At 49.3% G+C, this 17030-nt stretch overlaps 1 protein-coding gene across 2 annotated transcripts in view; it reads right to left on the bottom strand.

The window, feature by feature from the left end:
* Nucleotides 1-17030, bottom strand: part of LOC138801674 (integrin alpha-D-like) — a 77380-nt gene that overhangs the window by 7259 nt on the left and 53091 nt on the right. For both annotated transcript variants that reach the window (XM_069984730.1, XM_069984731.1), the window contains exons 16-23: nt 16601-16752; nt 13767-13930; nt 12823-12927; nt 11903-11976; nt 2045-2186; nt 1801-1896; nt 602-681; nt 437-520 (exon numbers count right to left, since the gene is read on the bottom strand). In XM_069984730.1, the coding sequence (XP_069840831.1) occupies nt 437-520; nt 602-681; nt 1801-1896; nt 2045-2186; nt 11903-11976; nt 12823-12927; nt 13767-13930; nt 16601-16752 (897 nt within the window). The remainder of the gene's footprint in view (nt 1-436; nt 521-601; nt 682-1800; nt 1897-2044; nt 2187-11902; nt 11977-12822; nt 12928-13766; nt 13931-16600; nt 16753-17030) is intronic.

Here is a 17030-nt window from a genome sequence, read left to right as displayed (position 1 = left end):
TCACATACAGCACAGATGTCTCTGATCTATAGAAGGGGGTATGAGCTCTCTCACATACAGCACAGATGTCTCATCTCTATAGAAGGAGGTATGAGCGCTCTCACATACAGCACAGATGTCTCGGCTCTATAGAAGGGGGTATGAGCTCTCTCACATACACCACAGATGTCTCGGCTCTATAGAAGGGGGTATGAGCGCTCTCACATACAGCACAGATGTCTCGGCTCTATAGAAGGGGGTATGAGCACTCTCACATACAGCACAGATGTCTCGGCTCGATAGAAGGAGGTATGAGCGCTCTCACATACACCACAGATGTCTCGGCTCTATAGAAGGGGGTATGAGCGCTCTCACATACACCACAGAGGTCTCGGGTCTATAGAAGGGGGTATGAGCGCTCTCACATACATCACAGACGTCTCGGGTCTTTACTCACCTGGTGATGGTTACGTAGACAGAGTACATCACTTTTATGGTGGCAGAGGAGTTCATGAGATCATTGAGAACTCCACCGTTGTCACTGTAGAGAGACATGAAGAGTTATCTATGGCCAAGAACCTGTCACATCCCATCTGGATCCCATGCAGCTCTGGTCACTTACCTGATCACATTGCCAGTCATAGTTAAGGAGTCTCCCAGATGGGCTGTCCGTGCAACATGGAAACCAACCAAGAAGACGGCCTGAAAGAAATCGGGGAGATAAGACTGAGCGCAGGAGCTACCTGGCTGCTGTAGATCCTGGACATGGTTACGGCTGTAACAGGGAGACTTCAGGGTGAATGTGTAATGTGAACACTGCCAATGGGGATCGACCAAGAGATTCAGCTGAGGATGAGAGGTGGGCTCTGGAGCATGGTGGAGCCGTATGTATGGAGGCATCTCCTGACCTCACTGTCTGGTACCAGGCTTATATACCAGGACATCCGCACCAGGACCCGGATTCTGAAGAACCTGACTGTATGAGGCCGGGAGGGACCCTGATGTCTATGGGCAGCAGAAGAGCAATGGCGGGAGGGACCCTGATGTCTATGGGCAGCAGAAGAGCAATGGCGGGAGGGACCCTGATGTCTATGGGCAGCAGAAGAGCAATGGCGGGAGGGACCCTGATGTCTATGGGCAGCAGAAGAGCAATGGCGGGAGGGACCCTGATGTCTATGGGCAGCAGAAGAGCAATGGCGGGAGGGACCCTGATGTCTATGGGCAGCAGAAGAGCAATGGCGGGAGGGACCCTGATGTCTATGGGCAGCAGAAGAGCAATGGCGGGAGGGACCCTGATGTCTATGGGCAGCAGAAGAGCAATGGCGGGAGGGACCCTGATGTCTATGGGCAGCAGAAGAGCAATGGCGGGAGGGACCCTGATGTCTATGGGCAGCAGAAGAGCAATGGCGGGAGGGACCCTGATGTCTATGGGCAGCAGAAGAGCAATGGCGCGAGGGACCCTGATGTCTATGGGCAGCAGAAGAGTAATGGCGGGAGGGACAGAAACTTATTGCAACTCACTACAGTGAGCGCTCACCAGCTGCCACCATGTATGCCAGGAGCATCAGACCGCCAGCTGTCTCCTACTGCTTTATGACATGAGGTCTCTCACTGTCAGCAGTCTCCCATATGACATGAGGTCTCTCACTGTCAGCAGTCTCCCATATGACATGAGGTCTCTCACTGTCAGCAGTCTCCCATACGACATGAGGTCTCTCACTGTCAGCAGTCTCCCATATGACATGAGGTCTCTCACTGTCAGCAGTCTCCCATATGACATGAGGTCTCTCACTGTCAGCAGTCTCTTGCGCTCTCTCTTACCGTAGTGTTGGGTCTCAGCACAGGTCTGTTCACCCCACAGTTCACCACTCTCTGGTTCTTCTCTGTTGAACAAGTAATTGTCACTCGCTTGTTGCTCTACAAATCAGAAACGTAACAGATAACCAGGTCAATCCAAGGGGAAGAGACACGGGCAGAAAGAGACATACCTCTATAAGAGACACTACAGTATGATAAGAGACTGACATACCTCTATAAGAGACACTATGATAAGAGACTGACATACCTCTATAAGAGAAACTCTACGATAAGAGAGGTCTGGGGGGAAGGGAATGAGGACACGAGTGTTGAAGGATTCATCCCCGGTATTGGTCACCAACACTGTTAGATTCACGTCCAGAGATGATCCGACCACCAGCTGCTGGAGACTGCAAGAGAGACAGAGACTGTCACCATGTAGGTAGGGGGGCAGTGCTGTGGTGAGGACAGCTAGTAGAGGATGGTTCCACATGTAGTGGTCTACTACATGGATGTTATGTCGTGACGCCAGTGCTAGTCCAGCACACAGGTGAGATGTTGATACCGGTTTGTTTTCTATAGCCAGTAGCGTTCCCCAAATGGTCAGTAACCTGCTGGGTTGTTCTGGGTCTCTTGGGCTTTTGTTACGGCAGTCCTGAGTGGAAACTGACCCAACCGGACTATCGGTACGCCACCCACAGAAAGGGGAAAAATAACCCAAGGTGTGTGGTAGTGTGTGTATAGGTGCCGGGGCGGGTAGAAGATGACAGTCCCAGTAGTATAAAAAATAGAACAGCTTTACTGTAAGGCTTTTCAATATAACAGTACATGGTTTACAGACAGTAATCTTCACAGAATAGAGTGCTTGACCTTTGTGCTCGGAGGAGGTGCTTCAGAAGAAGTAAGCGAGGTAGCTGTGGCGGTGCTTTTAGAGTAGAACGTAGAGTAGGGGAGTTTGCCAGACGAGTCCCAACCCAGTGTAGCTGTGTACTCTGCTGGAAAGCTAGCTCCACCCACCTTCTACCAAGAGGACTGTGCGGTCTCCTCAGTGACAGTGGGTAGTCTGGCATTGCCAGAGTCACATCTAACCTCCCCACGTCACCTCAGTAATCCTGTCAGACTCCATCCTCAGCCCCCTAACCTGTTTCCAGTCAGCCATAAGGACTTATACGTGTCTTCAAAGTCTCAGCAGGAAATCCTCTGTATTTATTAGTGCCTGCTGTTGGATTGGTGAAGTGATAGAGGGTCTCCCATTCACCGTCCACATCTTCCTGGCTTCCAAGTTGACAGCGTCAAGTCTCTTAAGTAACTTCAAGTACCTATTCACACGTACCTTATAAAGGCGGAAAGCTATAAAGTCTCTGGAACAGGTCTGTCTCTTTGAAATCCTATTTATCCACTAAGTCTAAGCTATAGTAACCACGGTAACCCTCCCCCTGAAGCTAAGGACTCTGATCAAGCCAACAGTTTCCTGTCATCAGACGCCCCTGTATTGGATTGTATATAGTTATCCTTCAAGTAAAGTCTTAATATACTTTCACCGCTATTGTGTGAAGACTTTTATTAAAAATTATATATGTCCCTGTGTGTATGCTGGAGAAGACAAGGGCCCCAGCACCCTCAGACCCCACCATGACAGGAAGGTTTCAGAAGGTAAGCCCTAAGGTTGCACTACACCACCCAGCAACACAACCCCTCAGCATATCACCGCACAACACCAAAGGGACATTGTACTTGTACTTGTGTTTAGACTGTGTCTGACCACCTTCTGCCCCCTGGTATCGTCGAATCCGTCCCAGCAGTGTAGTACAAGCCCCAGTTGTGGTTATCTGGGTGTAGCTAGGTGTCCCAGTTACCTGCACTGCACAATAGGATACGTAGGCCTTCTGTACTGGCTGCTTTGTCCTATCGAGGCTAATTCCTCTCTGATCAGGATACTGCTCTTTTCAGATGTGTTGGTTACCTCTCCCTTGGGTGTGCTTAGCACTGCATAGTAGACAAAGTAGTGGTTGTAAACAAACTGTTGGTCTCTGACTGCATCTATACACTTCAGTGACTAGACTCAACTGACTTCTGTCACTGACAGGGGTCCTGGCATAAGCCAGGCCCTGGCTTAAAGCGACTCTGTACCCACAATCTGACCCCCCCTAAACCCCTTGTTCCTTCGGATAGTTGCTTTTACTCCAAGATCTGTCCTGGGGTCCGTTCGACAGGGGATGCAGTTATTGTCATAAAAACAATTTTTAATACGGCAGCTCTGTGTCTAACAGCTGGGGCTTACATTTGTATATGCATTAGGCTGGCACCACCTCTCTGTCCTTCCTCGCCACCCTCCTCATCATTAGGAATGCTCCAGGCAGATTGCTTCCTATTCCCCACCTGTATTATCCTGGCACATGGGCTGGATCGTTAATACACCTGTGCATAGCTCAAACAGCAGTAAATGTTCCTGAATCATTCCTAATGATGAGGAGGAAGGACGGAGAGGGTGTGCCAGCCTAATGCATATACAAATGTAAGCCCCGGCCGTTAGACACAGCGCTGCCGGATTAAAAATAGTTTTTATGACAATAACTGCATCCCCTGCCGAACAAACCACAGGACAGATCTTGGAGTAAAAGCCGCTATCCGAAGGAACAAGGGGTTTGGGGGGGACAGATTGTGGGTACAGAGTCGCTTTAACTTCTGCAGGGACTGCTGCTTTTTGTGTCCTTCCTCTCTGAGAATCAGACTAGAACTAACTGGACTTCCTTCACCAGTGAAACTCCTCCTACAGGGGCCTCTGTATGCCTGCCTGTGGGGGGTGGGGATGGGTGTACGCAGGAGCAAGAAGAAAAGAGGTTGAGAAGCAAAGAGCACCTCCTATTGGTCAGCAAGAAATACATGGTATGCATAAGACATTAACCCATGACTACCTTCAGCTATGCACCACATAAAAATACATGTACATATAGAAAATACAGACACCTAGTGGGGAAACTAAATATCTTTCATCCACCACTTTAACCTGAGAGAAAAAATTATTTTATGACAGGTATACGGGAGAGAGAAAAACACAAGTGGTGGGACACCACACACATATACTGGAGACTTTACTCAATAAAGACACAACATTCTTGGTGGTTACATGTACTCTATACAGGTCACAGTTCTTGGTGGTTCTCCTTGAGGTGCTCTAGGTATAGGGGTTACATACACTCTATACAGGTCACGGTTCTTGGTGGTTCTCCTTGAGGTGCTCTAGGTATAGGGGTTACATACACTCTATATAGGTCACAGTTCTTGGTGGTTCTCCTTGAGGTGCTCTAGGTATAGGGGTTACATACACTCTATACAGGTCACAGTTCTTGGTGGTTCTCCTTGAGGTGCTCTAGGTATAGGGGTTACATACACTCTATATAGGTCACAGTTCTTGGTGGTTCTCCTTGAGGTGCTCTAGGCATAGGGGTTACATACACTCTATACAGGTCACAGTTCTTGGTGGTTCTCCTTGAGGTGCTCTAGGTATAGGGGTTACATACACTCTATACAGGTCACAGTTCTTGGTGGTTCTCCTTGAGGTGCTCTAGGTATAGGGGTTACATATACTCTATATAGGTCACAGTTCTTGGTGGTTCTCCTTGAGGTGCTCTAGGTATAGGGGTTACATACACTCTATACAGGTCACGGTTCTTGGTGGTTCTCCTTGAGGTGCTCTAGGTATAGGGGTTACATACACTCTATACAGGTCACAGTTCTTGGTGGTTCTCCTTGAGGTGCTCTAGGCTTAGGGGTTACATACACTCTATATAGGTCACAGTTCTTGGTGGTTCTCCTTGAGGTGCTCTAGGCTTAGGGGTTACATACACTCTATATAGGTCACAGTTCTTGGTGGTTCTCCTTGAGGTGCTCTAGGCATAGGGGTTACATACACTCTATACAGGTCACAGTTCTTGGTGGTTCTCCTTGAGGTGCTCTAGGTATAGGGGTTACATACACTCTATACAGGTCACAGTTCTTGGTGGTTCTCCTTGAGGTGCTCTAGGTATAGGGGTTACATATACTCTATATAGGTCACAGTTCTTGGTGGTTCTCCTTGAGGTGCTCTAGGTATAGGGGTTACATACACTCTATATAGGTCACAGTTCTTGGTGGTTCTCCTTGAGGTGCTCTAGGCTTAGGGGTTACATATACTCTATATAGGTCACAGTTCTTGGTGGTTCTCCTTGAGGTGCTCTAGGCTTAGGGGTTACATATACTCTATATAGGTCACAGTTCTTGGTGGTTCTCCTTGAGGTGCTCTAGGCTTAGGGGTTACATACACTCTATATAGGTCACAGTTCTTGGTGGTTCTCCTTGAGGTGCTCTAGGTATAGGGGTTACATACACTCTATACAGGTCACAGTTCTTGGTGGTTCTCCTTGAGGTGCTCTAGGTATAGGGGTTACATACACTCTATATAGGTCACAGTTCTTGGTGGTTCTCCTTGAGGTGCTCTAGGCTTAGGGGTTACATACACTCTATACAGGTCACAGTTCTTGGTGGTTCTCCTTGAGGTGCTCTAGGTATAGGGGTTACATACACTCTATACAGGTCACAGTTCTTGGTGGTTCTCCTTGAGGTGCTCTAGGTATAGGGGTTACATATACTCTATATAGGTCACAGTTCTTGGTGGTTCTCCTTGAGGTGCTCTAGGTATAGGGGTTACATACACTCTATATAGGTCACAGTTCTTGGTGGTTCTCCTTGAGGTGCTCTAGGCTTAGGGGTTACATACACTCTATATAGGTCACAGTTCTTGGTGGTTCTCCTTGAGGTGCTCTAGGTATAGGGGTTACATACACTCTATACAGGTCACAGTTCTTGGTGGTTCTCCTTGAGGTGCTCTAGGTATAGGGGTTACATACACTCTATACAGGTCACAGTTCTTGGTGGTTCTCCTTGAGGTGCTCTAGGCATAGGGGTTACATACACTCTATACAGGTCACAGTTCTTGGTGGTTCTCCTTGAGGTGCTCTAGGTATAGGGGTTACATACACTCTATACAGGTCACAGTTCTTGGTGGTTCTCCTTGAGGTGCTCTAGGTATAGGGGTTACATATACTCTATATAGGTCACAGTTCTTGGTGGTTCTCCTTGAGGTGCTCTAGGTATAGGGGTTACATACACTCTATATAGGTCACAGTTCTTGGTGGTTCTCCTTGAGGTGCTCTAGGCATAGGGGTTACATACACTCTATACAGGTCACAGTTCTTGGTGGTTCTCCTTGAGGTGCTCTAGGTATAGGGGTTACATACACTCTATACAGGTCACAGTTCTTGGTGGTTCTCCTTGAGGTGCTCTAGGTATAGGGGTTACATATACTCTATATAGGTCACAGTTCTTGGTGGTTCTCCTTGAGGTGCTCTAGGTATAGGGGTTACATACACTCTATATAGGTCACAGTTCTTGGTGGTTCTCCTTGAGGTGCTCTAGGCTTAGGGGTTACATATACTCTATATAGGTCACAGTTCTTGGTGGTTCTCCTTGAGGTGCTCTAGGCTTAGGGGTTACATACACTCTATATAGGTCACAGTTCTTGGTGGTTCTCCTTGAGGTGCTCTAGGTATAGGGGTTACATATACTCTATATAGGTCACAGTTCTTGGTGGTTCTCCTTGAGGTGCTCTAGGTATAGGGGTTACATACACTCTATATAGGTCACAGTTTTTGGTGGTTCTCCTTGAGGTGCTCTAGGTATAGGGGTTACATACACTCTATATAGGTCACAGTTCTTGGTGGTTCTCCTTGAGGTGCTCTAGGCTTAGGGGTTACATACACTCTATATAGGTCACAGTTCTTGGTGGTTCTCCTTGAGGTGCTCTAGGCTTAGGGGTTACATATACTCTATATAGGTCACAGTTCTTGGTGGTTCTCCTTGAGGTGCTCTAGGCATAGGGGTTACATACACTCTATACAGGTCACAGTTCTTGGTGGTTCTCCTTGAGGTGCTCTAGGTATAGGGGTTACATATACTCTATACAGGTCACAGTTTTTGGTGGTTCTCCTTGAGGTGCTCTAGGTATAGGGGTTACATACACTCTATATAGGTCACAGTTTTTGGTGGTTCTCCTTGAGGTGCTCTAGGTATAGGGGTTACATACACTCTATATAGGTCACAGTTCTTGGTGGTTCTCCTTGAGGTGCTCTAGGCATAGGGGTTACATACACTCTATACAGGTCACGGTTCTTGGTGGTTCTCCTTGAGGTGCTCTAGGTATAGGGGTTACATACACTCTATACAGGTCACAGTTCTTGGTGGTTCTCCTTGAGGTGCTCTAGGCTTAGGGGTTACATACACTCTATATAGGTCACAGTTCTTGGTGGTTCTCCTTGAGGTGCTCTAGGTATAGGGGTTACATACACTCTATATAGGTCACAGTTCTTGGTGGTTCTCCTTGAGGTGCTCTAGGCTTAGGGGTTACATACACTCTATATAGGTCACAGTTCTTGGTGGTTCTCCTTGAGGTGCTCTAGGCTTAGGGGTTACATACACTCTATACAGTAGCCTTAGAGGCTACTCTGCATGTAGGAGGCGACTCAGGACTCCCAGCGGATAGAGGGTGTGACCAGTATCTGTCAGTGGGCATGGTCAGTATCACAAGCGACGGGTGTGGCATTCGCCAGTAGTTGGCTAGGTCTAGCTGCTGGAAGTGCTGCACAAGGAAGAAGAGAGAAAGGAAGTGAAGGGATGGTGGTAGAAGAAAGAGAGAGCTGGAAGCAGCAGCAGTGTGCTTTGTATTTTGTTCGGCTGAGCATTGCGGTTTACAGGCCTAGGAATCTAATCTTGAGCAGGGATTATTTCTCGCAATCCACAGACTAAAGACAAAGTTACTAATTTGATAATAGACCATTGTTGCCTTCTTACTCTCCGCTTACATTTTGACTATACCAGGTGTCGGCAGCTCGCTAGGCAGATTTGGCCTCAAACACGTTGAAAGGGGATGCTCGGAAAGTAGTGGTGGCATTGTCTTTGGACACCAAGATACTATGGACGCCATTATCAAACATCTAGAATCTCTATAGCAATGCAACAAGTGCTTTGGACGTGTCGAGAAAGTTCTACACCTTTGTACATGGTTGTCCAGGGTCTGTGGAATAGATTACTCAAAAAGGATCGATAAGGGTGTGCTGCCGTGCCTGACACAAATCGACTACCCAGTCAATTTATCTCGGGATTGAGAAATCGTACTACTTGGAGGGCTTTGTGGAACCATGTCCAACTAGAAGATGAAGCCTCCCTCCAGGATGTACTTTGTGAAGTCATTGAATTGGCTAGGGGTGAGGAAGAGACTGCTCGCATTGCTGCCAGAGAGATGCGCCCAACAGTGGCAGTGGTGACAGAGCTGGCAACTAACCTATTTTCAGAATTGGTCAAAGAGTTATGGTGCGTTTACACAGACAGATTTATCTGACAGATCTTTGAAGCCCAAACCAGGAACAGACTATAAACAGGTATCAGGTCATAAAAGAAAGACTGGGATCTATCCTCTTTTCAAATCCATTCCTGACTTTGGCTTCCAAAATCTGTCAGATAAATCTGTCTGTGTAAACACAGCATTATGTGGTTCAATCCACTACACAAACCGATGGGGAGTGGAAGTGTCCAGGGATGAGGAGCCTGATCATGAAGTGATCACTAGTGCCGGTGCTGAAGGTGCAATAAGTGTGAGCACCTGGAGCGAGACGGGCCGGCTGCTCCACCACATTCTTCTGAGCAGCTGCAGTTAAAGTACAGGTTCCTGCGGCTCAGGGCTGAGCGGTGGGAATTCCTTCTAGAGGCACCTTGTCTGTCCCAGCAAGAGTAGCAGGGTAGGGCCCAAAGGGACAGACAAGCATCAACGTGGTTTGTCCGTGGCTTGCCTCATTGACGTTGCCTCTGAGGTCAATCACTAGTCTGTTTTACCAGACCTGTTTCCAAACTGCAAAAGCACTGAGCTGCCCTGGATTAATCTTAAAGCCACCAGTAATCTTCCCCTCCCGATAGTGAGAGTGGCTAAGATGGACGTTGCAGTCTTTGGAAAGTTATTTTGGTAGAAGGGATGATCATGGGGCTGAGTGAAGGCGGGTATAGGTGCGATACGGAACATGAACATTCTGCAGGAATTGGACGGACTGCTCATTAGGGTAATGGGGACTGACTACTGTGGGTATAGGGGCCGATAAGGAAGTGTGCCAGACTCTTATACAGCACGTGTGCAGAGGCAGAGTACATGGGCAGATATCAAGGGCAGAGCTGGAGTGTTCAGAGAAACCAGGAAGGCTTACCATTCCTTTGCCTATTGGTACTCACACCAAGTTAAAAGTCGGCAGCCTTCTCCCCAGAAAATGCTGACTGGATGGTGAGCCAGACCCTGTGTAGGGTGCAGTCCACAATGGCTGCAGTGCACTTAGTAAATCTAAGTGCCATAGAAATGACACAGTGTCGGCCATAGTACACGTGGTTTAGATTGAGGACATTGATAGCCTCTGGTGATCCCTAATGGTTAGGCAGAGGGTGATGCCAAGATGTGTTAGAGCGCTAACAGGCTGTGGGAGCAATTGGATCTACAAGGGTTGTTGCTTGATGCACCCATCATCTGACTCAAGATTCCCAGCAGATCGTTAGTGGGTGTGGCAATTAACGGCAAGAGGGCATGGGTGGTCAGTAGTAACATAGGGTGATGGGGCAGGTAACACAGGGTGATGGGGCAGATAATATTACACACACCCTGTGGACAGGAGGGGCGCTTTTCCTACCACCATATTTTCCTCATCCCAGACATGTCTTATAAATGAGTCTGCAGGATGTCACATACAGAGCAGCGCTCTACCTCTAATCCCTACTCCATGTCTCACTGCCGCCCCCTATATGTCCTTCTCAGCACAGTCCTCAGGAGCAGTCCCTCCCAGATCATGAGCAGTCTCTGCTCTCTTGTGCTCCCTCAGGAGGAGAGCCTGGAGGAGGTGATGGAAGGAGAGCCTGGAGGAGGCAATGGAAGGAGAACCTGGAGGAGGTCAAGGGAGGAGAACCTAGAGGAGGTAAAGGGAGTTGAACCTAGAGAAGGTGAAAGGAGGAGACCTTGAAGCAGGCGACGGGAGGAGACCCTGGAGTAGGTGAATGGAGGAGACCCTGGAGGAAGTGAGAGGAGAAGACCCTGGAGGAGGTGACGGTAGAAGACCCTAGAGGAGGTGGTAGGAGGAGACCCTGGAGGAAGTGAGAGGAGAAGACCCTGAAGGAGGTGACAGGAGAAGACCTTGGAAGCGGTGACGCAAGGAGACCTCGGAGGAAGTGAGAGGAGGAGAACCTGGAGAAGGTGAGAGAAGAAGACCCTGAAAGAGGATACACCGGAGGAGTAGACCCTGGAAGGGGTGAGAGGAAGAGACCCTGGAAGAGGTGGGAGGAGGTGGTGACTGGAGGAGACCTTGGAGGAAGTGAGAAGAGGAGAACCTGGAGGAGGTGAGAGGAGACCCTGGAAAAAGTGACAAGAGGAGACCCTGGGGGAAGTGACAGGAGGAAACCCTGGAGGGGGTGAAGGAAGGAGACCCTGAAAGAAGTTACAGGAGTAGACCCTGAAAGAAGTGACAGGAGTAGACCCTGGAGAAAGTGAGAGGAGGAGACCCTGGAGGAAGTAAGAGGAGAAGAACTTGGAAGAGGTGACCGGTGGAGACACTAGAGGAGGTGTCGGGAGGAGACCCTTGAGGAAGTGAAAGGAGGAGAACCTGGAAGAGTTGACGGGTGGAGACTCTAGAGGAGGTTGGAGGAGACCCAGGAGGAGGTGACAGGAGGAGACCCTGGAAGTGGTGAGGTGCGGCTGGTGATGTCCTGTACAGGGACTTTGTGGAAAAAGGGAGGGGTATGCTGCTGAATCACTGGAACATTGCTCTCTCTTTCTCCTCCCCATAGCAACCAATTAACTCACATAGCAACAAGTCAAAGCTCCCATAGCAACCATTCACAGTGTGATCTGCATTGCACACTTCTTCCTGCCAGTACACAGCCATCTATGTGTACTGAGCGTTATATAAAAGAATTAACACTTCATGGAACAGGACATATGTAACCATCCTCAGAGACCATCACCCTCTATGACAGGTGATGAGCAGGGGAGTCAGCGCCGCCCTCTTACCCGCTGAAGGAGAGACTCATCCGCAGATTGTCCACACACTCATCCCGTCCACCACAGTTTCTCTCAAACGGGATCTACAGAGGGAAACACAGAGAAATCTGATCCCAAACCATGTGACCTCCATCATACAGCACCACCTATCCCTCCTGAGTGTCACCACCATCATACAGCTCCACCTATCCCTCCCGAATGTCACCACCATCATACAGCACCACCTATCCCTCCCGAGTGTCACCACCATCATACAGCACCACCTATCCCTCCCGAGTGTCACCACCATCATACAGCTCCACCTATCCCTCCCGAGTGTCACCACCATCATACAGCACCACCTATCCCTCCCGAGTGTCACCACCATCATACAGCTCCACCTATCCCTCCTGAGTGTCACCACCATCATACAGCACCACCTATCCCTCCTGAGTGTCACCACCATCATACAGCACCACCTATCCCTCCCGAGTGTCACCACCATCATACAGCTCCACCTATCCCTCCTGAGTGTCACCACCATCATACAGCACCACCTATCCCTCCTGAGTGTCACCACCATCATACAGCACCACCTATCCCTCCCGAGTGTCACCACCATCATACAGCACCACTTATCCCTCCCGAGTGTCACCACCATCATACGACACCACCTATCCCTCCCAAGTGTCACCACCATCATACAGCACCTATCCCTCCTGAGTGTCACCACCATCATACAGCACCACCTATCCCTCCCGAATGTCACCAACATCATACAGCACCACCTATCCCTCCCGAGTGTCACCACCATCATACAGCACCACCTATCCCTCCCGAGTGTCACCACCATCATACAGCTCCACCTATCCCTCCCGAGTGTCACCACCATCATACAGCACCACCTATCCCTCCCGAGTGTCACCACCAATCTCGACCAGACATCATACCTCTCCTTTGTAACTGGTTATGGAGTCCTCACTTAGAATAGGATTTCCAGTCAGTGAGAAATTGAGACTGATGCTGAGAGGGACTACAGTGTCCTCCACACACTCCTGAGGAGGGAAGAGGAGAAAACCGATGAGAAAACCTATAGCATTATAGTAGCAGATCATCTCCAGATAAGCCTCATACACCGCCCTCATACACTATCCTCATACACTGCCCTCATACACCGCCCTCATACACTATCCTCATACACCGCCCTCATACACTATCCTCATACACCGCCCTCATACACTATCCTCATACACCGCCCTCATACACTATCCTCATACACCGCCCTCATACACTATCCTCATACACCGCCCTCATAAACTATCCTCATACACCGCCCTCATAAACTATCCTCATACACCGCCCTCATACACTATCCTCATACACCGCCCTCATACACTATCCTCATACACCGCCCTCATACACTATCCTCATACACCGCCCTCATACACTATCCTCATACACCGCCCTCATCCACTATCCTCATACACCGCCCTCATACACTATCCTCATACACTATCCTCATACACCGCCCTCATACACTATCCTCATACACCGCCCTTATACACTATCCTCATACACCGCCCTCATACACTATCCTCATACACTATCCTCATACACCGCCCTCATACACCGCCCTCATACACCGCCCTCATACACTATCCTCATACACCGCCCTCATACACCGCCCTCATACACTATCCTCATACACCGCCCTCATACACTATCCTCATACACTATCCTCATACACCGCCCTCATACACTATCCTCATACACCGCCCTCATACACTATCCTCATACACCGCCCTCATACACTATCCTCATACACCGCCCTCATACACCGCCCTCATACACTATCCTCATACATCGCCCTCATACATGTCCCAATGACACTAACAGGCAGGATGATATCGTAGCTGTTGCACTCTTTATTCTTCTTGAGCTCCAGAGATGAATCTATCAGACGAGTGTTGGGTTTTTGATTGATAGAAAAGACGGCACGAGACTGGGTGCGTCCGGCGTCCAACTGCAGGGAGTACTGCGCCGAGGCCGAGGTCCCACCTGGAAGAGAAGGAGAAGGAGTCCTCACACGGATATCGCCATGTCTCCAGCATCTGCTGTCTACTGGACAGGCGCCATCTAGTGTCCCTCTGCTGTTACCGTCCCTCCTCAGTAGCAGTGATGCATTCTGGGATAAAGACCCCATTACCTCACACTGCTGAGGTATACACCCTGACCCCATATCATTCCCTCTCCTATAGTGGGTCCTGTACTGGTCTCTAATCCTGACCCCATATCATTCCCTCTCCTATAGTGGGTCCTGTACTGGTCTCCCCTAATCCTGACCCCATATCATCCCCTCTCCTATAGTGGGTCCTGTACTGGTCCCTAATCCTGACCCCATATCATTCCCTCTCCTATAGTGGGTCCTGTACTGGTCTCCCCTAATCCTGACCCCATATCATTCCCTCTCCTATAGTGGGTCCTGTACTGGTCTCTTATCCTGACCCCATATCATTCCCTCTCCTATAGTGGGTCCTGTACTGGTCTCTAATCCTGACCCCATATCATCCCCTCTCCTATAGTGGGTCCTGTACTGGTCCCTAATCCTGACCCCATATCATTCCCTCTCCTATAGTGGGTCCTGTACTGGTCTCTAATCCTGACCCCATATCATTCCCTCTCCTATAGTGGGTCCTGTACTGGTCTCTAATCCTGACCCCATATCATTCCCTCTCCTATAGTGGGTCCTGTACTGGTCTCCTGACCCCATATCATTCCCTCTCCTATAGTGGGTCCTGTACTGGTCTCCCCTAATCCTGACCCCATATCATTCCCTCTCCTATAGTGGGTCCTGTACTGGTCTCCCCTAATCCTGACCCCATATCATTCCCTCTCCTATAGTGGGTCCTGTACTGGTCTCCCCTAATCCTGACCCCATATCATTCCCTCTCCTATAGTGGGTCCTGTACTGGTCCCTAATCCTGACCCCATATCATTCCCTCTCCTATAGTGGGTCCCGTACTGGTCTCCCCTAATCCTGACCCCATATCATTCCCTCTCCTATAGTGGGTCCTGTACTGGTCTCCCCTAATCCTGACCCCATATCATTCCCTCTCCTATAGTGGGTCCTGTACTGGTCTCCCCTAATCCTGACCCCATATCATTCCCTCTCCTATAGTGGGTCCTGTACTGGTCCCTAATCCTGACCCCATATTATTCCCTCTCCTATAGTGGGTCCTGTACTGGTCCCTAATCCTGACCCCATATCATTCCCTCTCCTATAGTGGGTCCTGTACTGGTCTCTAATCCTGACCCCATATCATTCCCTCTCCTATAGTGGGTCCTGTACTGGTCTCCCCTAATCCTGACCCCATATCATTCCCTCTCCTATACTGGGTCCTGTACTGGTCTCTAATCCTGACCCCATATCATTCCCTCTCCTATAGTGGGTCCTGTACTGGTCCCTAATCCTGACCCCATATCATTCCCTCTCCTATAGTGGGTCCTGTACTGGTCCCTAATCCTGACCCCATATCATTCCCTCTCCTATACTGGGTCCTGTACTGGTCTCTAATCCTGACCCCATATCATTCCCTCTCCTATAGTGGGTCCTGTACTGGTCTCCCCTAATCCTGACCCCATATCATTCCCTCTCCTATAGTGGGTCCTGTACTGGTCTCTAATCCTGACCCCATATCATTCCCTCTCCTATAGTGGGTCCTGTACTGGTCTCCCCTAATCCTGACCCCATATCATTCCCTCTCCTATAGTGGGTCCTGTACTGGTCTCTAATCCTGACCCCATATCATTCCCTCTCCTATAGTGGGTCCTGTACTGGTCTCCCCTAATCCTGACCCCATATCATTCCCTCTCCTATAGTGGGTCCTGTACTGGTCCCTAATCCTGACCCCATATCATTCCCTCTCCTATAGTGGGTCCTGTACTGGTCCCTAATCCTGACCCCATATCATTCCCTCTCCTATAGTGGGTCCTGTACTGGTCTCCCCTAATCCTGACCCCATATCATTCCCTCTCCTATAGTGGGTCCTGTACTGGTCTCTAATCCTGACCCCATATCATTCCCTCTCCTATAGTGGGTCCTGTACTGGTCTCTAATCCTGACCCCATATCATTCCCTCTCCTATAGTGGGTCCTGTACTGGTCTCTAATCCTGACCCCATATCATTCCCTCTCCTATAGTGGGTCCTGTACTGGTCCCTAATCCTGACCCCATATCATTCCCTCTCCTATAGTGGGTCCTGTACTGGTCTCCCCTAATCCTGACCCCATATCATTCCCTCTCCTATAGTGGGTCCTGTACTGGTCCCTAATCCTGACCCCATATCATTCCCTCTCCTATAGTGGGTCCTGTACTGGTCTCCCCTAATCCTGACCCCATATCATTCCCTCTCCTATAGTGGGTCCTGTACTGGTCTCTAATCCTGACCCCATATCATTCCCTCTCCTATAGTGGGTCCTGTACTGGTCTCTAATCCTGACCCCATATCATTCCCTCTCCTATAGTGGGTCCTGTACTGGTCCCTAATCCTGACCCCATATCATTCCCTCTCCTATAGTGGGTCCTGTACTGGTTTTCCCTAATCCTGACCCCATATCATTCCCTCTCCTATAGTGGGTCCTGTACTGGTTTTCCCTTATCCGGACCCCATATCTCTCCGATGTTTCGGTGGGAATCTTCCCCGTTGCGAGGCTTGTTCGCTATGTTACCTGTCGCCTTCTTGGTCCTCAGGTTCTTGGTGAAGCAGACACGAGCTTCTGTCTTGTGTGGTTGGATGTTTTCTGAACAATCATACGATGAAACTGGAAACTTGTTTGGTGTGAAGGTCATGGAGACCGAGACCTGGAGGACGGGCCGAGCTCTAAACCGGAAATATTAACAGGAAGGAGGATAGTAAGGGCCCTATTACCTGGAGCAATAGTCTGCAGAATCTGGCCGATTCGGCAGATTATCGCTCTCTGTTATAAAGATAATGATCGTGTCTTTCTGTCCTCCCTAAAATTCATGGGCCCCTGGGTGCGCATTGCGATGCAGGGGAGACGGGTGATGACCGTGTAGAAACAAAATAAAGAAACTTTATACAAATCTGTCCACGTTCCCTGGTTTTCATAGCTGAATCTTCTACATCAGTCCTTGATT

This window comes from Dendropsophus ebraccatus, chromosome 9 (genome assembly GCF_027789765.1).
Source record: "Dendropsophus ebraccatus isolate aDenEbr1 chromosome 9, aDenEbr1.pat, whole genome shotgun sequence".
NCBI classification, from domain to species: domain Eukaryota; kingdom Metazoa; phylum Chordata; class Amphibia; order Anura; family Hylidae; genus Dendropsophus; species Dendropsophus ebraccatus.
Note: the sequence above shows the minus strand (reverse complement) of the source record. Positions and strands in the feature narration are given on the sequence as shown.